Source organism: Penicillium crustosum (genome assembly GCF_028827405.1).
Source record: "Penicillium crustosum strain IBT 35664 chromosome Unknown utg000002l_segment0_segment0, whole genome shotgun sequence".
Lineage (NCBI taxonomy): Eukaryota > Fungi > Ascomycota > Eurotiomycetes > Eurotiales > Aspergillaceae > Penicillium > Penicillium crustosum.
Genome location: NW_026623123.1, coordinates 433,994 through 456,763, shown reverse-complemented (window position 1 = coordinate 456,763; position 22,770 = coordinate 433,994). Strand labels below are relative to the sequence as shown.

General features: G+C 47.6%; 12 protein-coding genes across 12 annotated transcripts; 6 read left to right on the top strand and 6 right to left on the bottom strand.

The window, feature by feature from the left end:
- Positions 1-404: 404 nt before the first annotated feature.
- Positions 405-1,601, bottom strand: N7487_003673 (GPI-anchored transamidase; the record flags this gene model as incomplete). The annotated part of the gene is made up of 1 exon (XM_056871420.1): positions 405-1,601. One exon carries the CDS (start codon positions 1,599-1,601, stop codon positions 405-407), a length of 1,197 nt encoding a protein of 398 aa, XP_056729140.1.
- Positions 1,602-2,003: 402 nt separating this feature from the next.
- N7487_003672 (DUF1014 domain protein) lies at positions 2,004-2,831 on the top strand (the record flags this gene model as incomplete). Its single annotated transcript, XM_056871419.1, has 3 exons — positions 2,004-2,060; positions 2,154-2,254; positions 2,318-2,831. The coding sequence occupies 3 exons, from the start codon at positions 2,004-2,006 to the stop codon at positions 2,829-2,831; spliced, it is 672 nt and encodes a 223-aa protein (XP_056729139.1).
- Positions 2,832-3,351: 520 nt separating this feature from the next.
- pex7 (putative peroxisome biosynthesis protein (Peroxine-7)) lies at positions 3,352-4,503 on the bottom strand (the record flags this gene model as incomplete). The annotated part of the gene is made up of 2 exons (XM_056871418.1): positions 3,352-4,243; positions 4,340-4,503. The coding sequence occupies 2 exons, from the start codon at positions 4,501-4,503 to the stop codon at positions 3,352-3,354; spliced, it is 1,056 nt and encodes a 351-aa protein (XP_056729138.1).
- An 857-nt stretch (positions 4,504-5,360) lies between these two features.
- Positions 5,361-6,107, top strand: N7487_003670 (uncharacterized protein; the record flags this gene model as incomplete). The annotated part of the gene is made up of 1 exon (XM_056871417.1): positions 5,361-6,107. One exon carries the CDS (start codon positions 5,361-5,363, stop codon positions 6,105-6,107), a length of 747 nt encoding a protein of 248 aa, XP_056729137.1.
- A 130-nt stretch (positions 6,108-6,237) lies between these two features.
- Positions 6,238-7,309, bottom strand: N7487_003669 (putative lipase/esterase; the record flags this gene model as incomplete). The annotated part of the gene is made up of 3 exons (XM_056871416.1): positions 6,238-6,789; positions 6,841-7,230; positions 7,289-7,309. 3 exons carry the CDS (start codon positions 7,307-7,309, stop codon positions 6,238-6,240), a joined length of 963 nt encoding a protein of 320 aa, XP_056729136.1.
- A 595-nt stretch (positions 7,310-7,904) lies between these two features.
- On the top strand, positions 7,905-9,603 carry N7487_003668 (uncharacterized protein; the record flags this gene model as incomplete). Its single annotated transcript, XM_056871415.1, has 3 exons — positions 7,905-8,116; positions 8,183-8,537; positions 8,596-9,603. 3 exons carry the CDS (start codon positions 7,905-7,907, stop codon positions 9,601-9,603), a joined length of 1,575 nt encoding a protein of 524 aa, XP_056729135.1.
- A 1,307-nt stretch (positions 9,604-10,910) lies between these two features.
- Positions 10,911-12,350, top strand: N7487_003667 (putative CUE domain protein; the record flags this gene model as incomplete). Its single annotated transcript, XM_056871414.1, has 1 exon — positions 10,911-12,350. The coding sequence occupies one exon, from the start codon at positions 10,911-10,913 to the stop codon at positions 12,348-12,350; it is 1,440 nt and encodes a 479-aa protein (XP_056729134.1).
- Positions 12,351-12,823: 473 nt separating this feature from the next.
- Positions 12,824-14,872, top strand: N7487_003666 (GMC family oxidoreductase; the record flags this gene model as incomplete). The annotated part of the gene is made up of 6 exons (XM_056871413.1): positions 12,824-12,867; positions 12,917-13,036; positions 13,085-13,301; positions 13,379-13,915; positions 13,979-14,582; positions 14,640-14,872. 6 exons carry the CDS (start codon positions 12,824-12,826, stop codon positions 14,870-14,872), a joined length of 1,755 nt encoding a protein of 584 aa, XP_056729133.1.
- A 275-nt stretch (positions 14,873-15,147) lies between these two features.
- Positions 15,148-17,012, bottom strand: N7487_003665 (uncharacterized protein; the record flags this gene model as incomplete). The annotated part of the gene is made up of 3 exons (XM_056871412.1): positions 15,148-16,132; positions 16,193-16,623; positions 16,677-17,012. 3 exons carry the CDS (start codon positions 17,010-17,012, stop codon positions 15,148-15,150), a joined length of 1,752 nt encoding a protein of 583 aa, XP_056729132.1.
- A 534-nt stretch (positions 17,013-17,546) lies between these two features.
- On the bottom strand, positions 17,547-18,706 carry N7487_003664 (putative ubiquitin-conjugating enzyme; the record flags this gene model as incomplete). Its single annotated transcript, XM_056871411.1, has 4 exons — positions 18,638-18,706; positions 18,492-18,586; positions 17,675-18,435; positions 17,547-17,627 (listed from the first exon to the last, which is right to left on the bottom strand). The coding sequence occupies exons 1-4, from the start codon at positions 18,697-18,699 to the stop codon at positions 17,547-17,549; spliced, it is 999 nt and encodes a 332-aa protein (XP_056729131.1). The 5' UTR covers positions 18,700-18,706.
- A 359-nt stretch (positions 18,707-19,065) lies between these two features.
- Positions 19,066-19,746, top strand: N7487_003663 (aspartate/glutamate racemase family protein; the record flags this gene model as incomplete). The annotated part of the gene is made up of 1 exon (XM_056871410.1): positions 19,066-19,746. One exon carries the CDS (start codon positions 19,066-19,068, stop codon positions 19,744-19,746), a length of 681 nt encoding a protein of 226 aa, XP_056729130.1.
- Positions 19,747-19,859: 113 nt separating this feature from the next.
- N7487_003662 (uncharacterized protein) lies at positions 19,860-20,876 on the bottom strand (the record flags this gene model as incomplete). The annotated part of the gene is made up of 2 exons (XM_056871409.1): positions 19,860-20,482; positions 20,546-20,876. The coding sequence occupies 2 exons, from the start codon at positions 20,874-20,876 to the stop codon at positions 19,860-19,862; spliced, it is 954 nt and encodes a 317-aa protein (XP_056729129.1).
- Between the last annotated feature and the right edge of the window lie 1,894 nt (positions 20,877-22,770).

Below are 22,770 nucleotides of genomic sequence, written 5' to 3'. Positions count from 1 at the left end.
CTATCAAGTCAAACCTTCCATGTGTTTCTGCATTGGTATAGTGTTCAACAACCTTTGAATTCAACATCTGAAAGTAATTATGCTGATATGCAACGCTACAGTCGTATTAAAACACTCCTACCTGAGTGGTCATATATAGAAGGAATTGCCATACTTTGATTGCATCTTTAGCAAGTTGATTGATTACTTTGGTTACATATACCAAAAGCATAGTTGTTTCCCTTGAAGTATTGGGCCAGAGGATATCTTTCAAATTCAATAATCACAGAGGTAACGCCTTTCGCCATGAACATGCTATATTCTCCAAAACTATCCCAGTGGAGACATTATGGCGATTCATTTATGAGTCCAGGAAAGAACTCAAGATCGCAGCCAAAAGAGATCTGATGTTTTCCTGCATAATATTAAACAGACGAGCGGCCCAAAATTGATCCAGCCACCCAGATAGCGGTGCATGCACCAACGACAGAGATGCCAACTAGTCGCTTGCCCCAGCTGCCGTCTTCCGCCATTTTGGTCGGCCCAACGGTATTCTTCAGCTTCAGATGTAAAGAAGATGAATGCAGGTCTTCGGTAACATTTCCAGCGGAATCACCTAATATGGCTGAGTATTCTTCGTCACGCTTTTGCCACTTCTCAACAAGTCGCGCAATCTCGGCCAAATCTTCCTTGAGAGAGCCAGGCTCAGTGGCGTTGGCATTTTCAACTTCCACGTTCTGGACATTGCCAAAGAAGTCAACCACAGTCCGCAGGCGACCTTCTTGCTCGCCTCCAGGGAACAAATCCCACCGGACACCCGGCTGAGAGTGAATCTTCGACTCGTCATAGGAATCGAACAGGTCTCCTAGGTTGAGTTTGGAAGTGACACTTGTGACTTGTGTCTCGAGGAATTCAAGAACATAGTATGTCCAGCGATCAATGACAGCGACGCCGACATCGTTGTCTGCGTGGTGGGAATAGGAAGACTGGTCGATCTCGCTGGAGCCTGTCGCCACGATGTTAGGCGAGTAGAAATGGGTATACATCGTATTGGCCTGGCAAGTATCGATCATGAACAGTAGCTCATGGTAGCGCTTCTTCTCCCACATCTGTCCAAACGCGTCCGCAAGATCCCACGCGCCGATCTCTTCGGCATCCTGGAACTTTAGGAATTGGTCGCCTCCATGTCCGGTCATGTACACTAGTACATTGCTGCCAGCATCGGATCCCAAGCGCTTACTGCGCGGTACGTCTTCGTCGAGGCGGTCGGTCAAGAGTCGGATGAAGTTCTCTACAGTCACTTCGTACCCCCTATAGTCCACTTCGATGTTGTCGCCGTATAGATCGACGGCACGGTCTGCGTTACTGTAAACTGTGCCAGGGAAAGCGTTTCGGGGGTTGCAAGCCATGTCATCGGGGAGCATGAGTATAATTTGTGAATCGGGAATGCCGAGCCTCTTGACGGTTCGGTATAAGGAGAGGACATTGGCGAGGTGGCGGTAGTTGAACCAGAAGCGAGAGGTAGATACAAGCACCGCCCAGTTAGAAGTATGTTCAGCGGCAACTGCGCTGGCAAGGAACAGCAAGGCGAACGCCTGGAGAAAGCGGAATAGCAAAGCCATTGTGATGGACGATCAGGTCATACTAGGGAGGAGGAACACAGCTTGTATCACTAGCCGGTAAATGTGAAATTGACGACAAAGCATAAATCAAATCAAAGGCCACATATATCAATCACAATTGCCATATGAAAGCCATAGCACAAATGGCCGGAAGAAGACAGACAGCTTCAAGAAGCTACCCAGGTCAGATAGGAGATTACAAATGTCGGGGAGCATTTAATGCCACTTTTCTAAGGCACGAATACTGACGCATGGGCTGTGGATAGCGTCACCGCCTTTGTCGGAGTCGGCATATTGGTCCCGCAGATCAGATCATGTAGTAGAAACTCGATTCCACCTTTTTCTTTTCACATCCATTCCTCACATTCTGTCCAGTGGTTAGTTTGGACATCATATTCCATCATGGCAGGCAAGAAAGGAGCAGGCGAGAACAGCAAGAAGGCCGCCGGAAACGCTCGTGTATGTTTTTTTTTTAAAAACCCCGCCCCCGCTATTATTGCCACATCCCTCAAGCATAAGATCATTTGAATAAAAACTGACAGCGCTGTATAGAAAGCGGACGCCGCGGCATCGAAGAAGGCAGCTGAGGACCAGAAGAAGGCTGCGGAGGAAGAAAAGCAATGGTCTAAGGGATCCAAGAGCAATGCTAAGAAGTAAATCAAGCTCCCAAAGGAAGCATATCCCCGAGTATTAAGCTAATCACCTTCAATCTACAGGGAAGACTCCGAAGCCAAGAAAGCCGAGGCTGCCCGCAAGAAGGCCGAGCGCGATGCCCTACTCGCCGAGGAAGAAGCTTCTCAACCAGCCAAAGCCAAAGGCGCAAACGCCAAGACCGCACAAAAGAAGACTCGCGGCCTCGATCTTTCACAGTTGGACGATACTCCTGCAGGCAGGAAGAAGGAATCTGCTCTCAGCGCTACTGGTATCGACAACGCCCTAGATGCCCTGTCTCTGGCTTCGAAGGACACATCCAAGATCGACCGACACCCCGAGCGCCGATTCAAGGCCGCATATGCCGCATTTGAGGAGAGACGCTTGCCAGAGATTGAGCAGGAAAACCCTGGTCTGCGCCGGAACCAGCGTATGGATCTCTGCCGGAAGGAATTCGAGAAGAGCGAAGAGAACCCATTCAACCAGGTGCACGCGGCTGTCAATGCTACCAAGGAAGAGGTTGCCGCGCTTCGGGAAAGCGAGCGCAAGAAGCTCGAAGGCAGACTTGGCGGCAAATAGATTGGCCTGCCGCTGGATCACAAGCATTTAGACGCATGGGTTATTGGGAAGTCGTGAACAATATCTTGATATTGTCGCACTGACCAAGTGCCCTAAGTCTTCATGCTCTCAAATACCCAACACGGATGGTGTTCTCAAGATTGTGAGCGTCTTATATTGATTCGGAGTCATTTTTGCACGGTTCGGGTATACCAGCCGTTTCCAAGTCATCGAGTCGCTACAGTCAAACAAAAGGCTCGAGCATCAAGCCCGGAGAATACACAACCGTGACGCATTTGTTCTTACATCGCACCATGCATTGTGTTTTCCGGCATATAAACTTACGAAATAAAATGATCAATATCCCTTTCAAGTTATGTAGTCTGCTCTGACAGCAGGCTATCTAGCAACCCGGAATCCTAAACAAACACCTCTAACAAGCTCCTACCTACATATCGTCATAGCTCTGTTGCGTCCGGAAAAATCGATAAGTCTCTGGGCCCTGCCAGAGCCATATATAATTGGTTGATATTCACATATCCTATGACATCGTAGCTCGCACATCCCACACATATAGATTTTCATCCCAGCCAACACTAGCACACCAGCCCTCACTTCCAAATAGACACCAGTCCACACCCGTCACAAACTCAGTGTGGTTATTCATGCGCCCTAGTTCTGCGCCAACCACTGGACCAGCGCGCATCATATCCATATCCCCACCCGGGCCTGCGTCAGACCGGTCACTCCACACCCGACAAGTCATATCGTAGCTTGCACTCAAAAGAACATTAGAAAGATGCGGCGACCAAGCCACTTTTCGCACAGCATATTCATGTCCGAGCATAGTTGCCAGCGGCCCTTGTTGCGGGGCCCGGATGTCAAACGTCCGAATAGCACGATCAACACCCGCCGTAGCTAGAACAGTGGGTCGGTACTTGTTCCAGTCGTGGGTGAGGGCCTCGGCAGGCGGGGCAGGGCCGCCGGGCTGGCCGGGGATTGCAGGCGCGGGGGGGCCGGCGTGGATGGGGATCTGGGTGACGAGGTGGTTGGAAGCGGAGGCCGGAGTGCGGAGATCGAAAACGCGCACGTATGAGTCTGATGTCACACACGAGATGATGTCTGGGCTGTGTGGACAGAAGGATGCGGAGTAGGTGCAACTATGGGTTGGGAGGGTGAGGAGGGACTGCGGGCGATGTGGCGACCAGATGCGGACTGTACCGTCCCAGCTACTTGAGCAGAAACGGTCTTTTGCAACTGGGTTCCAGCTTACGCTGAATACTTCCCGCGCGTGTTCTTTCCAGTTTGAGATTGGGAAGTCGTTCGCTGTGCAGTCGAATAGCTTGATGCTGCCGTCGCCTGATGCGGCGAGGACCTGGTTCTCGTGGATTTCGGACCATGCGAGGTCATATAATGAGTCTTGTGTTGTGAACCTGAAGGGTGTGATGGCGCCAACTGGTTAGAGCTCTGTTCTTAATTTCCAACTCTGTTGCGCACTCCGTCGCGGGGTTTGCGAATATCCCACTTACCACTTTAGCGGTTGGATTCCATTCGCAGTCAACTCCAAGATATGCAGGCGACCATTGCCGACTAGGCCAAAATTTGACGAGCTTGCAACAGCTAGCCGATTGTCAAAGAATGGAGAGTATTTGACCGCGCAACCGTTATATCCTTGTGTGCGGTAATGGAGCATGATGGGCAACTGATCGGCCTCGGTCGCTCGAGGGATGAGGTAGGAAAGGGAAAGAGAAAGGGGAATGTGATCTTCACGCGAACTAGGGTATCAAAATGATAAACGTCAACGGTCATGAAGATGTTAAGTTCTTCGGCGTATGATCTCGGGATTGCGGGGATCAAATGGGCCGAGGTCCTTCCTTGGCTTTCAGGCACGGCCTTTTTCTATACTTTCACATTCGCTTTTTTGTTGATTTATTAATATCTACATTTCGATATTGAAATTGAATCAGTTTAATTGGTTCCTGGTTATCTTATTTTCTCTTCTTACATGGTATGGTGACTTGATCTCAAGCTTTTCTCACGTTTTCAGTGGTCAGCTTACCAGAATATCCATCAATACACCATATGTTTACATGTGCTACCTATATTTTCAGACTCTATTTCTCAAATGGTGCTACTTAGATTGAATACAAATAAGGTAAAGCTACTCTCATAAGATAGATCAATGGCGAAGGTGGAGTATATTGTGGTGCTCGTGGTCATTGACGTCAACGGGCTATATCCCACGCATCCAGCCCTAATTGCAACAGTAATAAGGAACCATTCTAGACCCTCAATTTCCCATTCAATAACATAGATTCAAGCCAATCATGTTAAATAGGTACAAGTTGAGCCACCCTAGAACATTTTGCCTCATCCCCTGCAAAGTATGGGAATGACGCCATGATTGGCCTCTTCTGAAATCTGCTTCTTAGTCTGCTCGATTTATTTTCAATCGAATTGAGACTATTCTTAACATGCCTACCAACTGATATGATAAGCTCAAGGCAATATAATACCCAAATCGCACCCATATTGGGAGGCGACAACCCAATGCCAGTACCAAAGCACTACACATCCCCGGCCAGTGTATTCCTCAAAGACGAAGTATACCGACTCGGCGCAGTTCCAGGGCTGAGATCCCTACCTCCAGGCCCAGAGCGCGACTTCCTCACCCTGTCATGGGGACCCATCGTCTACCGCACCTCGTACGCCCCCGAAACCAAACGTCTCCTCCCCGTATTCCTGCGCTGCCTCAACAATTCCGTGCAACAGTCGTTGCGCCGGACGTTACCAGGCTCCGATGATGAAATTCAAATTCTCACAAACACATATTATTGCAAGGTTTTCAACTCACTTGACATGTACGCCAATATGGACGAGGAAAGGGTCCGACAAGTCTTTCATGATTTCAAGGTGTCGCTTGGGATACCTGAAATAGAGCTCCCGAGTAGACTGCGCATATGTCTGATGCTAGATGACGAAGCATTATCGCACTTGAAATATGTTTTAGATTCTTCTTCGATGGCTGAGACCGATGCAGATGTGGGTGGATGCTGGGTGAAGGTTATTGAGGAGAATTTCCCGGATTCAAGGATTGGTGATCACCCGCTTGCGAACCCCGATACGGAATGTGTATCTGATTCTGTTGGAGAAGATCGTGGGATTTATTCTGGGTGGACGATGGTGGCACTCGATGCATTAGTAGAGGTCTTTGATGGACTTCGGCAGATGAAATGTTTGGTCGACTATCATCGGGAAGAAAAGGTATACTTGGGAGAGGGCAAATGGAGCCTTTAGTCTATATTTAATATCTTACGTTGGGCTTTTGAATCGTTGTTAAAGAATGTACACGATGTCTTCAGAGCTAATTGATCACTTTTTATAGGGTCATAAGCAAGATAAAAGCAATAGAGTAACATATATTGTACTATTCAATACCTAACAACCATTTGAAACCAGAGACCATGTCCCGATTGAATTCCTTCGTTACTTTTAAGTCGGTGAATGATTGAAACGCATGAGGCACCCCTGGGTAAATGTCTAGTTTGGTCCTGATATTATACTCTTCCCTCAACATTCGTTCGTAAATGAGTCCATCGTCACGTAGTGGATCTAGCCCGCAGACTTGAAAGTAGGTTGGTGGGAGGCCAGCGTGGCCGCTTGGCCAAAGGAGAGGGGAATAAAGCGGGCTCAAAGGGTCGGGCATATAGGCCGACACAAGAGCTGCGATTTCTTTTTGGCATAGGATAGGCGCATTTTTGTTCTCTTCGTAGCTAAGGTAGCCTTTGACAAATCGTTCGGGGACAGCATCTGGATGCACAACAATCGGAAGGCCAAGGTAGACACCTGTTAGCGGGATATCCTTAGACTCCCGAGCTAGCAGACTCAGGACAGCGGCAATGTTTCCTCCTGCACTGCTCCCGCTCAAGATGAAGCCGGCCCCTATGTTCAATTGAAGACGGTCGCGATTGGATGCAACCTTTGGAGTTTAGTATATGCTAAGAGATATGAAGGAGATGGCGGCACGTACCCATTGCAAACCGTCCCAACAATCATGAATCGGGATAGGAAATGGATGCTCTGGTGCCAATCGATAGTTCAGGCTGACAATAACTGCATGCAATTCCACACAAAGTCTATAGCAATGGTCGTCATCATAACAAACATCCCCAAGACAAAAGCCACCACCATGATACCAGACAATTACGGGCTCGTCCCGTGTTGAACCGGGGGGACGATATATCCGTCCAGTGTTCATGTGGCTGTCTCGTACAGGTATTTGTATATCTTCAACACTACCGCTGAACATATTGCAGGAGAGCTTAGATTTGCGCATACCCTGCTCAGCTTTAGTTCGGAATTTGACAACATCAACAATGGATTCATCATCGTCCTCCCCTTGCTTCTGGAGTCTTAATAACTGCCCGGTAAGGTTAGATGGGGCACAACATATGGAAAACGGGAATAAATGCACTTACTTCCTCAAGTTCCGGATCCATCTGTTTGTGATGATCAATGCGGCGAGAATAGTAAAGAGATTGTGAACTAAGCTGTATCACCTAGAAGAGTTTCTGTCGAAAGATACACATGCACAATGAACAGACACAAACAAAGTTCTCTTGTACTATGCGCTCGGCCCTTGACGGTGGGCGACACTGCGGGGTTGAAGTCCATCAACCCCCAATTGTTAGCTATCGATGTGTCCAACCCATAATCCCGAACACTCTGGTAAGAGCGGTGTTCTCGGCTACTGATTGGTTCTTCGCCGCGTGCTTAGTGGGGTTGGCTAAGATGTAAGTTCCGGGGTAAAATGGGCTATTCATTGGCCAATTTTGCAAGATGTATACAGACTTTCCTACAACTTAGTGTTTTTATCATTACCTTGCTTCATACCAGACGACTGAGCTGCAATAGCTCGGGGCAACAACGTCCGGGGTAAGTGCTCGGATGAAAGGAAGCGTTTGAAATATCGAAGTATATAATTAGCTCCCTGCATTTAATAGTCTCACCACATACCACCACGATCTGGTTTTGGTGGCATTATTCTGCTAACAACCACTTTTATACAAACTTCTGTCATCACGGAAATTCAGAATGGCTGATCGGAAAGATGCTGCAGAGGCTGCAGAGGCTACCCACATCGAAGGGACTACAAACGAGAGTTCGGCCCTGAACCAAAACGCTCTGAAAATTTTATGGACGAATCCTACAATACTCTTTGCTAGTTTGTTTGCCAACCTGGGTTCATTTATGTATGGTTTTGATAACACAATCCTGGCCATGGCTCTACCAATGGTTCCCTTTGAGTAAGTTCATGACTATTTCCCCGCAGAAAGCAATGAGACTGATAGAATGCTTACCCTGCCATACAGAAAGCAGTTTGGTACATCTTATTCAACATCCGCTGGAACAAGCTATATCATTCCGGCACACTGGCAGTCTCTATGGAATGCACTCGCTCAGGTAGCCACAGGCCTCGGCTCTTTTTTGGTCGCCTTGATTTCAGACTCATACGGAAGGCGGATGTCATTTTTCGTTGCAGGAATTATATCCGCTGCCGGAATTGCTGTTCTCTACGTGTCGGCCCATCCAGCAGTCTTCTTGGTGGGCAAGATTATCAATGGAGTTGCTTTGGGTATGGCCATAGCCGCTGGGCAGACGTACGTGGCAGAGGTCTCGCCAATGAAATGTCGAGGAATTTTACTTTCTATCTATATTTTCTCCTTGGTGAGTTCATCTGTCATGCGAGAATGATTGAAAATACTTACATACCTTGTCTACATAGTATCTGGGTTCGTTAATCGGCTCTATAATTGCCAACTCTCGTGTGAACATAGAGTCTGATGCAGGCTATAAAGTAATGTTCTCAATCGGGTTCATCTGGGCCGGTCTCCTAGTTTTGTTTGCTTGGGTCGTTCCAGAGAGTCCGATTCATTGGATCCGCAAAGAGAAAGTCGACAAAGCCCGCAAGGCATTTCAGCAACTATATACTGAACGTGCAGACATTGCGTCGATCTTGGATGAGGCAATCCAGACAAACAATGAGGAACAAGAAATGAGAAGCACCACCAGAGAGGTGGGATACATTGACTGCTTCCGGGGTACAAATTGGCGTAGGACAAGGATTGTGCTGTACTGCAATGGTGTTAACCAATTGCTTGGTTCTACTTTCGCTGGAAATGGCCCTTATTTTCTGGTCAACGCAGGCATGACATCAAAGAACGCCACATTGGTATCTGAGATTGGTGGAGCCTTGAACTGCGTATCCATGCTCGTTGTTTTCTATTTGTTGACGCAGTTCACTCGCCGGAGCATTATTCTATGGGGTGTCAGTCTTTGTGCGGTCATGTTCCTCCCTATGGGTATCGCGGGCTGCTTTCCGTCCAGCAGCGCCGCACTGTGGACGATCGGAATCCTCATGCAGGCTGTCACTGTGCTTGGATTTGCGCCGAGTATTGGGCCTGCAGCAGCTGTTGCAGCTGAAATCCCCCAATTACGCTTAAAGTCTAAATCGCAATCGATCGGATTTTTATTCAATTTTCTGTTTTCCACCATCTGGAACGCCTTCGTCCCATACCTTTTCAATGCTGACGAAGCAAATCTCGGAGGCAAAATGGGTTTCATCTTCTTTGCTACGGCTGTGTTTTCCTTTGCGATTCTTTGGTATGAGCTTCCCGAAACTAAAGACATAACCTACAGCCAGCTTGACCATCTGTTTCATAATCGGGTTCCTGCACGCCAATTCCGGTCTGCTGCCACTGAAATTGAAGCTTTCAGTAACAACAAAGCTTGAATTTAGTCATCCTTTTCCCAGCTTGGGGTGGATAGCCCGTTGAAGATTCAAAGTCTGATATGCGTGAATATTACTAAAAGCGAAGGTCCTTAGGAAATATCATACTCGCTTGTATTTTTTTGATCAAATGGACTATACCGGCGTATTCTGTACAAGACCTCCCTCGAGCTGGATACTGGAGTGAAGCTTGACTAAATTCCTTTCGTGGATGGAGCTTTAAACATTTTCCGCAATTTTTCCGGCGGCGATTTTCAAGTCGAAGAAGAAGTTAGTTCAGTGGTACATTTGTACACACAAAATAGGGATTCGGAGTTGTAAAAGTCGTGGGAAATCAAACTGCTTTTGTTTTAGTGTTGCGCGAAATATATCGTAAAGTCTTTTGCAGCTGAGAGATATACAGGCTTCATCAACCAAAGAAAGACGGTGGATATATTGCTTAGAACGCTGCCTTCCAGAAAAATTATCGTGGTACGTTTTCTTTTGATTCGGGAGATGAAAGATGGGGTCAAAGGTATCCGGACCTTGCCACTTCTTTTCCTCGCTTGCTGCGTTTTCATTTTCTCTTTGCCAAGAGCAAGAGGCAAACTCCAACTCTGTCTGGATGGGGTTTTCTGGCCTTTTGATAAAGTAAGCTTCTCATTGTCGTCAAGACGAGACAGCTTGCTAGGCAGGTTCCGAGACTCCATCTTTGAACTTCAGTATGGTGGCATTCAAAAGGGTTGGGTTCCAGCTTGGGTGGGAATGCATCTGGGTATTGCACAGCTAACCTTTTTTTCAAGAATAAAAATGTAAAAGAGAATTACAGGGGAGGGGAGGGGTTTAAGTACTGAGCTCAAGAGTTGTCCCATATCTTCATATAATTTTATCTTTTTCAGGGCCGATGTCCAATTTGTCTATGGAGGCCAATAACGAGATCCCATAATTTTCAGGAACACTCATTTATGCATCTTCTGTTACTGATATATGAGTCTTATAGTTCGGTGTCCACATGGTCGGTTGGGTATGTACCTAGGACTATTCTTAAGGTGTTTATTTGTAAGTGAGGGATGTTTCGGGGTCGCAAGTTACTAATTGCAGTGTTATTTCTATGCCATATATAGGATATAGCCTAGTATTAGTACTGGAAGGTGAAGATGTAATAGCCTCATTCCATAGGCCTGAATCTATCAACTCGCAATCTGATTGGTTACTTCGACAGCAATCATGTGCCGATAAGCATTTTATCCCGGGCTTATCAATCACCTCAAACATGAGGTCCCGAGCCCCATTCATCACTTTTCAGAGTTTCCAAAGAATGGATTTGAAAAATGGATGCTTTCATATCCAGGAAGCGCCCGCGGCTCTTGAGCCCAAGCGAGGAGACCAAGCACGACTCACCAGATCCCTGCGAAGACTCAACTGATACGAAGCTAGCAATACTCCTATCTCTCTTCCCGACTATCAAACAGGATGAGTTATTGGATATACTCGTATCCTGCGAAGGGTCTGTGGAAAGTGTTACGGAACTCCTCTCTGCAAAAAGCTCCACAGGATGCACACCCGTCAGCAAAAAGCGAGCTGCTGTTACCTCAACACCTGGCATGCAGACATCTCTCTCATCACATGTTTTTACAACAGCTCAAGATGGGAGCATGAAACCTTTGCATGAAATTGCGAGCAAGAAAAAGCTTCCGCATCCACAAAAAGGTAAAACGTTACACCTTTACTCGCCTGAGGATATTGCCACCTACACACCTTGTACTATCATCCACAACTTCCTACCAGCTAAAGAAGCAAACGCACTTCTGCTTGAATTGCTTGATGAATCGAAACACTTTTCTCGATATGACTTCCAAATCTTCAATCGCCCTGTCCAGAGTCCCCACACATACGCCGTGTACGTCTCTACGCCCGAGGAACACCGGCAACAGACCTCAGAATATATTTATGATGGCACATATCGGTCAAATGTACGCCAGGCAACACCGCAGATGCGGTCAGTATCACGTCAAGTACAGAAAATCGTCAACGATGAGATCAACAAACGAATTCGAGACGTCTATCCAGACGGGAAGAAGTTGCAATACCAGTCACCAAAGGAGTGGCGCCCCAACGCAGCGTTTGTCAACTGCTACGACGGGCCGACCGAAAGCGTGGGATATCACTCCGATAAACTCACATATCTTGGACCACACCCGGTTATAGGAAGCTTAAGCTTGGGCGTGACACGTGAATTCCGAGTCCGTCGAGTAGTACCTCGAGACGACGACGAGGCTGCCGAAGAAGATCATGCCAATAAGTCTAGTCCAGTTTCAAATTCTGCGCAGAACCAGACTGTATCAGCCGCACGCGCTGATGCCCAAGGTCAAATCTCAATCCATCTTCCACACAATTCTCTCCTTATTATGCACGCAGAGATGCAAGAGGAGTGGAAACACTCTATTGCCCCGGCTCAGACCATTTCCCCACATCCGATCTCTGGGAATAGACGTATCAATATCACATACCGTTGGTATCGTGATACGTTACACCCACGCTACACCCCGCGTTGCAAGTGTGGCGAACACACGATTCTTCGGTGTGCACAGCGCAAGCATGAGACACGAGGAAGATACATGTGGATGTGCCACGCTGGATATGCACCGGGAAAGGAAGGGTGTTCATTCTTCCAGTGGGCCGAGTTTGATGATGATGGGGATCCGGTATGGGGAAAGAATGTTACCCTGGACAATACCCCCAATTTGGCGAATTTCTCGGCATCGCAATAATAGGTCATGAGACTCATACATGGTAAAGACGTGGAATCATCCCGCTCTTAAAAAGTACTTTGTATATAACTGTGACACTTGACCTGTGAAGCTGAACTCCGCAAAATAAGGTTTGGAGACTGCGGCCCTCGGGCACATTCGGAAAGTGGACTTTGCATTCCGCGAAACTCCACTTTGAGGGGTCTTCAGCCGTCTTGACACTCTATTTGGGCCAATTACATACCCATGTATACTGCTAGCCTTTCACAGGATCTCGCCTCTAATATATATGAATGGGCCTGTCTCCAATCAATGTGTACAGAAGTAGGCAGGATTGCCCTAACCCCTCAATATGAAAAATATTGAATGCGGAATGCACCCCCGCTCCGCGCCGCTGTTTCCAATGTGCGGTGTAAAAAGCTGAGATCCAAATTCATCCCTTTGGTGATCTTCCATTTGCCATCTTTATGCAATCGTAATTTGCAATCTACACCATGGCTTTTGGAATCAAGGATACCTATGATTATATTGTCTGCGGGTAAGATACCTACCCATGGAAGTCTGTGATCTTACTAACACTGAATTAGAGGAGGAACCTCGGGCTGTGTGGTTGCTGGTCGACTAGCTGAAAACCCTGAGGTCAGCGTCTTGCTGCTGGAGGCTGGACAACACAATAAGGACTTGGAGAATGTTCACATGACCGGCGGGTGAGTTACAAAGGCTCATTGATGCACCCATTGTTACTGACAGGGCAGGTGGTCAAACAATTTCGATGCTGAGACCGACTGGAACTTCGTTACCCCTCCAATGGCGGGGGTGGACAACCGCCAAGTGAAGCTGAGCCGTGGCCGATTCCTTGGAGGATCCAGCGGGTGTAACGGCACACTTTGCATTCGTGGTAACAAGCAGGACTATGATGATTGGGGGCTAGAGGGGTGGAGTGGAGAAGAGTTCTTCAAGTATATGAGAAAGGTAGGTGGTAGTGGCGTGATTCTACGACACGCCCGTTTTGATATCGATACTCAAATAGATACTGACAACATAATTAGTCCGAGACCTTTCACCCAAAGGCATGGTTCCAAGCCGATAGAGAAAGCCACGGTCACTCTGGACCCCTTCACACAGAGCCACACGATCTGGCACCCATCTCCAATCTCCTAATGGACTCTTATGTCTCGCAAGGCATGCCCTTGCATCACGACATGTTCAGCACTGGCGATATTGCGCAAGGATGTGGCCATGTACCTCGCACCGTGTATCAGGGCCTGCGGACAACCGGCGCAGATTTCGTAACTAACAAGAACCACCGTGGAAATATCACCATCAAGACCGATACCACTGTCGACAAAATCATATTCAGCGAGCAGGCAAACTCGACTCGCGCTTCCGGCGTAGTCACGCAAACTTCGGATGGCAGCTCTACCATCTACTACGCTCGAAAAGAGATTATCATCTCCGCAGGCGCCTACTGCAGTCCCGCAATTCTCCTTCGGTCTGGTATTGGCCCCAAGGCCGAGCTAGCACAGCACAATATTCCCTCGTTGGTCGACCTGCCAGGCGTGGGCAAGAACCTCATGGACCATCTCGTTAGTAACCCCTACACAACCATCAATATCAAGATGAACCATCGTAACACTCACACCCTCTAGATCGTATTCATGTTCTACGAAACCGAAAAACAAGGCCTAACAAACGACCACCACGTATACCACGGCGACAACTTCGACCGAACCTACGCACAATGGAAAGAGAACAAAACAGGCTTCCTATCCACCTTCCCCTTCGGCAGCTTCGCCTTCGCACGTCTCGACGACAGACTGAAAGACGAACCACTCTGGAAGAACGCAGCCCGCAACCCAGGCCGTGACCCCATGGGCTTGACACCACAACAACCAAACATCGAGTTCTTCACCACAGAGTGCTACGGCGGTCCCAAGCAATACGACCAATTCCCGATTAACAACCAGTACGCATTTTCGATGATTGCAGAGCTGTTTGCGCCGAAGTCTCGTGGCACAGTGGTTCTCGAATCGGCGGATCCATCGGTGAACCCGATTGTTGATTGCAATTATTTGGCTGATCCGCTCGATCTGTTGGTTCTTAGTGAGGCTTGTCGGTTTGGGAACGAGGTTGTTATGAAGGGTGCTGGGACCAAGGATATTGTTAAGGGGTCTTGGCCGCCGAATCTGAATCATCATACTTATAAAACGAGGGAGGAGTGGGTTCCGTATGTGAAGCAGCATGCGACTACTTGTAAGTTGGGTTTTGAACTGTATTTGGGTTATAGTTGGCTAACGCTTTTGTTAATAGGCTACCATGCAGCTGGTACTTGTGCCATGGGGAAGAAGGATAATCCTATGGCTGTTCTGGATGAGAAATTGCAGGTCAGGGGTGTTTCGGGGCTGAGAGTTGCTGATTGCAGTGTCATGCCTACGTTGCATGGAGGACATACCCAGATGCCAGCTTATGGCATCGGGGAGAAATGTGCGGATTTAATCAAAGAGACATGGCGGATGGCAGGCAATGTCTATCCTCGCATATGATACTTCATGTCTATTGTGACGTTCTTATGTTTATGTCTGCTTCATGTTTACGCTATACCCAGTTTCAGTACTGTATTGAAACACAAAGAAGAATGTCAATCCAGTAGCCAAATAGCGAGTTGCATCCAATTGAGACTCATACTTCAAGGATCAGAGAGAGCCTTCCTATAGAGGTACAAATATAAAGCATAACTCAAGTCTGTCAAGAGCAAATCCAGAACGAAGCCCATAAGAATAGTGTGATGACTCCAAAAAGCAAATTCAATCAGTTGATTTCAACTGAGTTCGCTTGCAGATCCCAAGCTTATACTAATAGCATCGTCATCAAGTTCATATGACATTAGCGCTGAAACCCCCCGATAGTTGTTCGGGGGACGGGGCGGCACACCCGGGGTGCGCGAGATGGTGCAATGAGTTTCCAAACAAATGGTATGCGGTTTCGGTAGCAAAGAGTGCTGGTGCTCGAGGCGGGCACTTAGAACATGCTGGGCAGCTGGCTCGGAAGAATACGCTTTTAGAACACTGTTGATCTGCCTGATCAAGTCTTCGACCACGGGATGTTCAGTCAATTGAGTTTCCTGGTAAAACTCGATTGGCACGCCAATTTTCACTTTCAAGATCCAGGTCTCCCCTGGTCGCAACCGCGCGAGATGGCAGTCTTCCATTGCCGACTCAAACTGACATCCGTGGCCCTGTCCAACAAACAGTTTCAAGTCCGATAGTGCCCCAGGGCTGAGACCAGTACGGAGCTGCCGGACAACTTTAGAAACCTTTCGCATGAAATGAACTTCGCAGGATCGTGGATCGTCTCCGTCGGCATCATAGAAAATGTGCCAGCCAAGTGGATGGTTTGCTGTCTCAAGAGGAAAACGAAGCTGAGGGGAGATTGTGTGAATGCCAATAGCCGTGTCCACGCCAGATATAAACAGATTTTCTGGGGAATACGCGGAAATGAATACCAGATGGCAAAATGCTGCTCTGGGAGACGAGTAGAAGAGTCGAGATGCTTGTCGAATAGACTTACCCACGTCGGGGGATCTTCTGGTTTTCTTCTTCAACTGACGGAGAGAAAATTCATTCAGAACAGTTCTCAACGCGTCGAATGAGTGGAACGCCAACGGAAGCAATAGCTCGAACCCATTTTTAGAACTTCCGTCAACACATACTACCGCTATCCTGTCACTGTTGATGAGCAAATTTGAAGTAAACACTGAAGATGCTAGGACCATTGACGTCAGAAGGCTAACAGAAGATTGCTGCCTGTTTCATGGTCAGCAAAACATGTTTTCTTCGACGATTAAGCCAACAGAGTCAACTCACAAGCTGTCAAAAAGTACAACAATGTCAAGAGGTGCGAGGCTCAAGCTCTCGGGTAGAGAAATTGGCTCAACATCAGCAGATACATTTACTGACGCCCATACCGACATCGAATCTGTGCCCATGCATGGCCTGCCTGTGTAGCATCTCACGCTGGCAAATGCGACAGGTAGCTCGAGCGGACAGAGTAATCCGGAAGGCCCTGGGCGCAGCATGTTCGATAAAGACCGGGCACTACCCACTCTAGACTTATGTTTTGAGATGGAATCGTCCGGTGGTTCATTTGCGCCGGAAACCGAGGCTGAATTCGACGAAAGACATGGCTCTACAGAGCCATAAGACCCGGAGCTCCAGCGAACAAGAAGTTGTGGCGCTAATTGATACCCACTCTGGGTCATGAGTCCTATTCGAGGATCAACACGGTGTCGCGATGTCTTCGGTAAACAGTCAGCAGGGACAAAACTATTGACACCATGACAGCAATTACCTGGTCAATAAATGGATCTTCATTCACGTCAATACCAGTCTTGCGGATACCTCGCGAAGCTGAAGCATGATCCTGACGAATTTTCACCACATCGATATTGTAAAGACTATCGCTGAGAGATGGGGTTCTGATTGATGCCGCAGGATCACTTGAATCGTATTCCACACTCGTAGAAAGGGATGAACGACGAGAAGGGATCTGTGGATATAACAAACTCGAAGCAGAGCTAGATATCGAGTTGGTTCTATGTATGTGTGCGATGCATGGGGTGCGGCGTTTGAGCACAGTGATCGGCGTAGTTGGTGTGTCCCCCATGGTGTCGTGAGATCTAAACATGCTCACTGTTGGTGACAGGGCGCTCAAACTCAATCCGAATATCCGAAGCCTCTGTGGCACGAGCCAAAGTCGAGTGGGAGTTGACAGGACAGGCCTCTGAGTCCGATGGGATCTTGTTGCGTCTCTGTTGCTTCCAAACACTGAAACACGACAGGCACGACAGGTACGATTCTTTGAGGGAATGAATGCTCCAGTAATTGGAACACGCAAGAGCGATCACAACAACGAAGATGAGAACAACGATAGGAACAAGGATCAATGCAATAATTAAAGCTGAGGTTTTGATATCATAGGATGGCCTATAGGTCATTTTGGTCGAATATATTGATGTGAGAATGAGAGATTGGGGAAGTAAACAACATTGAAGCCATATGCTCCTGCCACTTCCCAGAGCACCGACGACTACGACGGCAACGACGATGTCATTTCCACGGCTCTTGGGCGGAGGATCCATGGAACTCTGGAGCTCTCCAAGGTTAAGTCGAAGAACATTCGAAAGAGGAAAAGTAGCATTTTTGGGTATCATAATAGCACTTATATCCCGTTCTCTGCCATCGCAGCCATTTTTTCCTTGACTGAGTTCATGGTTGTATCATCCAACCGCGAAAATCGAATCTAAAATATGGTTAGCATAAGTCGAGACTCGGCATCAATGGTCATACCATTTCATCCACACTTCCACGAGCAGCACCTCCAAACAGCATCGGCTCAGAATGAGAGTTTTCAATCTCATCTTTCACTCTCCTAGCCCAGATTCCATCCCAGTGCCAATCCCCGGGAAGCCGAGCCTGCGGGCTTCCTCGTTTCAGTTGTCCTCGAGGGCCTCCTCGACGATGCGCCTGCCATGCATGCCATGCTCCAGGGTTCCCCGCGACCTCAACCGGCAGCGAATCCAGAACCAATTCGTCATCAAATGTCGACCGAATGTAATCCAATATCTCCGACACTGGGACAACATCCCTTCGTTCCGCAAACTGGTCCATAGTAGGTGCCTGCGCCAGACGTGGCGCTTCTCCATCGCCGTCCTCACTAGCCACTGATGTCACTGGAGGGTTTGACGTGTTCGATTCATCACCATCATCTGTGGTCGGATTGGCAGAGCTTCCATATCCTGTCGATGCAGCACTTGCACTAGTGCCGCTTACATTCCGTGATGTATTCCCCGATGCTAATCCGCTCCGCTTTGCTCTACCAAACCAATGAGGGAATCCATGGCGCAGACTGAATCCACCGGGCGGTAATCGTTCATCGTCCGTTGCGCTAACGGGATTGTCACTTGCCGAGCCAGTGCTAAAGGTATATGTAGTGAGAGGCACAATCAATGGGTGGAACAAGTCGGTCGCGAAGGTGACTAGAGGAGGAAGGTCGGGATAGGTGTCTGGGAAGCGGAGTTGGAATCGGAGGACGGCTGAAGCATAGGGGCCTGCAAACTGGAATCAGTCGAGGTGTGGGTGCAGTGGATAATAAATTTTAATTCACCTGAACGAACAAAAATCACTCCATTCCAGAGTGTTGGGTCCCCGGGCGCGAGGCTCACATAAACCCCTGGCGGTGCTGCACGTCTCAAGCTCGCACTGTGGGAGAGTCAGTACACGGGTTGATATGCGCGCGGTGAAGAAGCTCACAATTCCAGGTGGAGCTGCTGCTTCCGGAGTGAAGGTATGCAGGGCAATTTGGAGGTCGACATGTCTACTTGAGCAGAGGAGGAAGTTGGGAAGATCCGGGGGTTGACGCCCAGCTTATCGATTGCTTATCGCCGATCTACATCCGAAATCAAAACATTGAGCATTGAACGGCTTGGGAGTTCCAATTTTATCCATATAAGTCAAGAGCTTGACGGTTTTTATTAACTTGGATGATAGTCACTGGCCAATAAAGCACAGACCTACAGACACTATCTATGCGATTCTTTGTTGCTGAGACATCTAGCATGTATATTAACTAATTAAAGAACCTAAGTTAGTTTAACTAGGGTTGAGACCATCTAACACAATATACCCCTGCTTGCTTTTTCACTTCCCTACTTCATTACAAACCACGTGAAACGATCAATATGAAAACTATCGGAATCTCCATCCCAACCATTGAAGGCGGGGTCATCGCCCACCAAGAAATCGGACGAGAAGCAGCGCGCCGGGGAATTGCTTACCCTCAAATTGTCACCCACACCCCTCTCTACGGAGATCTGGAACAAGCACTCAAATCCGGTGACAACCAAGCCCTGGGGGCATCGCTCGCTGACTCGATCAACCGCACGGCCAAAGCTGGAGCGGAGTTTGCCATCATCAGTGCCAACACTCCACACATTGCTTTCGATGAAATCGTGGCCCAGTCAAACATCCCTGTTCTCAGTATCCTCGATGTCGCTGCAGATCATTGCAAAAGAAGAGGATACAAGAGGGTTGGTGTTCTAGGCACAAACTGGACTATCAGAAACGCTCTCTATGATGGACCGCTACAAAAGAGGGACATGAATGCGGTCTATGTGTCTGACACTGATCAGGAAATCGTTATGAATGCAATTGTGAACGAGTTGATTAGTGGACTTTTACTGGAAAACACGACAAGCGAGTTGGTGCGCATTGCGAAGGATCTTGCCACACGATGTGATGGTATTATCCTTGGTTGTACCGAGTTGCCGCTTGTTCTTACGGAACAGAACTGTGGTATCGAAGTTGTCGATACGACACGACTTCTCTCTCGTGCAGCCCTCGATTTTGCGACCAAAGAGTAAGCAATATAGTTTTATACCTCCAGGTTCTATCGATATGACACTCCAAACTCTGTGGACATGAATCATTGCTGTTGGCAGGACATGATCTAATCTAAACTCTGTCTATGATCTATCTACATACTCATTGGCTGGAAACTAAGTCTATCTAAATTCGCTTCTTTCCCCAAAAGACCCAACTGTAACATCCCCTCACCAACTCCCTCGTATATCCCTCCAGCTACACCTTCCATCCACCAAGCTGCGAAATTTGCGAGAGCAACGCCGACCCTCCCTTCATTGAACTTGCAAACAGCAGCTCCAATATTAACACTGCCTTTCCCTAACCCATCAGCCGCCTCTAGTGTAGTACTCACGATGCGCTCAGTAATGCGATGTGTCCGCTCATACTCATACAATTGGCGCAATAACACCTTTGCGTACGGTATAATGAAACGCAATAGAATGAAGAGATGCACGATTGTCGAGGCGAGAATCTTATGCAGGTAGGATCTTGGCTGGGGCCTTATTTTATGATTCGCACCATCCATATACTCCGGCGGCGGGTGATATGTCGTCAACCCAACTTTGACCGGTTCTGGGATATTGCGTTGAAGCATGGAAGTTTCCTCAACAGTCAGATCCGGAGGCAAAGCATCGAGAAGATAGACCAGGGCGTTAACATAGAGGGATCTAGCCAGGCGGCCATCTGGCTGTGGCTGCTGGGCTTCATATCCCGCATTACGGAGAAGATTGAACGCTTCACAACGTCAGTGAAAGTCGTGCAGTGAATACTTCATATAAGAATTTATGGAGGACTCACCGGGTACGACTCGATTCCACCGCAGGCCAGATGCGGTCTCGTATTTCGTCGTGGATCCGATGTCCTCTCGAGGAGTATCTGATCCCACGGAGCCAGACTCGAAGGAATCCAAATCATCGCTGGCCGTCGAAGGCCTTTGCGGCTCGGGTACTACTGACGCAGAGAAGTGGCTGTGACATAGCAGATGAGGTTCGGACGAAGATGTCAGTCCACGGCGCTGATCCCCACTTGACTCGGTGGCCTTGGACACGGCCCGGGAAGAATATAGGCGGGGTAGTCGACGCCGAATGGACGCCGGGATGGGGAAAATAGCGAGACCCGAGTACTCCATTGGCACTGCGATGGTCTGAGTTGAGGTTGAAAGCTAGTTATTTCCGAGATATATGTGTACTGGTAGGTATTTTGGGGCAAATTTTGAACTACATGGCAAATGACAGAAACCGACTTAAAATAGCTCAACAAAAATCTCCGGTTTCACATGTCAAAACATTTCGAACATTCCGATCTACTGACTGATAAGAAATCCGATAAGAAAATCCCCGATCTACCCATGGACGCCGATCTATTCCGTACTGCCGATAAATTCATCGACTTCAAATTTATCAAGCCTTAAGACGCTTCTTCTTGTTATATTAACTCCTCTGATAGCTCAGCTGGAAGAGCGCAAGACTGTAACTGCCCTGTTCTTTAAAGAACTTGTTATCTTGAGGTCCCTGGTTCGATCCCGGGTCAGAGGATTTTTTTGTTTTTTTTTCGGTTTGGATAAAGTTGAACCCCCTAAAAGGGGTTTTGAAATTTCCCTTCGTTTTACCCCCTCCTAAGGGTAATATTATATTGTTCTAGGTTATTTTGAGTCAATTACTAGTTATCTCTCGATATCACGTCTAAGTAAGAAAAAATAACGCGTTAATTGAACAATGTGCAAATTACAGAGGTTTACCTAGAGAGTAGTAGTATTCCCCACATAGTTCCTAATTATATATATACCCAACATTAAAACAGATTAGCATTTTCAATATCTCGACCTTTATCAATCGAATTTCATTTAAAAATTAAACTACATACCCATATAATCACTGCCATCTCACACTCTAAATTTGAAACCTATACAATCAGTAGAAGAGTTAGAGTACAATATTGTATAGAGTTTAAAATCTAGACACCAGTTAACCCCCCCGCCCCCAACGGGCCTAATAGGCCCCCACGAATGGGCTGTGGGGGTTGGGCTTTACGGAGGTCTATGAATCATGACTGTGCGCAGTGGGTAATGGCCATGGTCAAATCTCAAAGCCGTCATACTGGCAATAGCCACAGCAGGAAGTATAGTCATCCCCCTACTGGTACCCAATTAACCGAGTCCGGACGTTATAGTCTTAGGATGATGCTGAACATAATCTCGTACCCGGGTGAACTCAATGGTATCTAGACCGGATTACTGGAGTACATCACGGTAGTTATCGAGGGTGACAAGGAGGCAGGAAGCCAATTAGTAGCCCATCATGGTTCAGACATCATATGTTAGAGGTAGTACAGAGCAGAGACCCTTTAAGATGGTAGATTTAAAACCTGTACACGAGCATTGAAGAGGCCATCATCCAATAACTTCACTTGTGACGTACATCGTAATCGATACCGAGAGAGGGAATTCATCAAGATAAGTCTGTGTTATGGTATTTTAGGACACAGTGAGGCCCTTTTTCTTCACACAATCCACTCTCCATTCTCAGTTTTCCTAGTTCCTGTCATTTCATTGGAATTATTGATATCCAAGACATCAGGTACGATGTGCAACTAGCCGATGCGCTTATAAGTAGCAATCCCAGGCCATCCAATAAAAATAGAGGAAGAGCCACTCCACTCCTGATATTTCACTCCACCCCACACATCCCGATAGTACTTTTTCGGCCCGGTTTCTTCAACAACTGTCCGATATGGTGTAGTGGCTAACATCGCCGTCTCTCACACGGCAGCCGGGGGTTCGATTCCCCCTATCGGAGTCTTCCTTTTACATTTTTTGTACACGATCAGACTATTATGATATACATAGAACAAAAATAGTGGTATGCCTTGTGATGTCTTTTTGGTGGTGTTTTAGATGTCCTTTTTAGGTATATGTACAAAGGCGGTAAAAAAAAGGCATACTCCCTAAAAGTCTCTTCTATGTATAAACATATCATCTTTCCGTTTTGTTGCGGCATTTTCGTTCAGTCGGGTAAGGTTCGTTT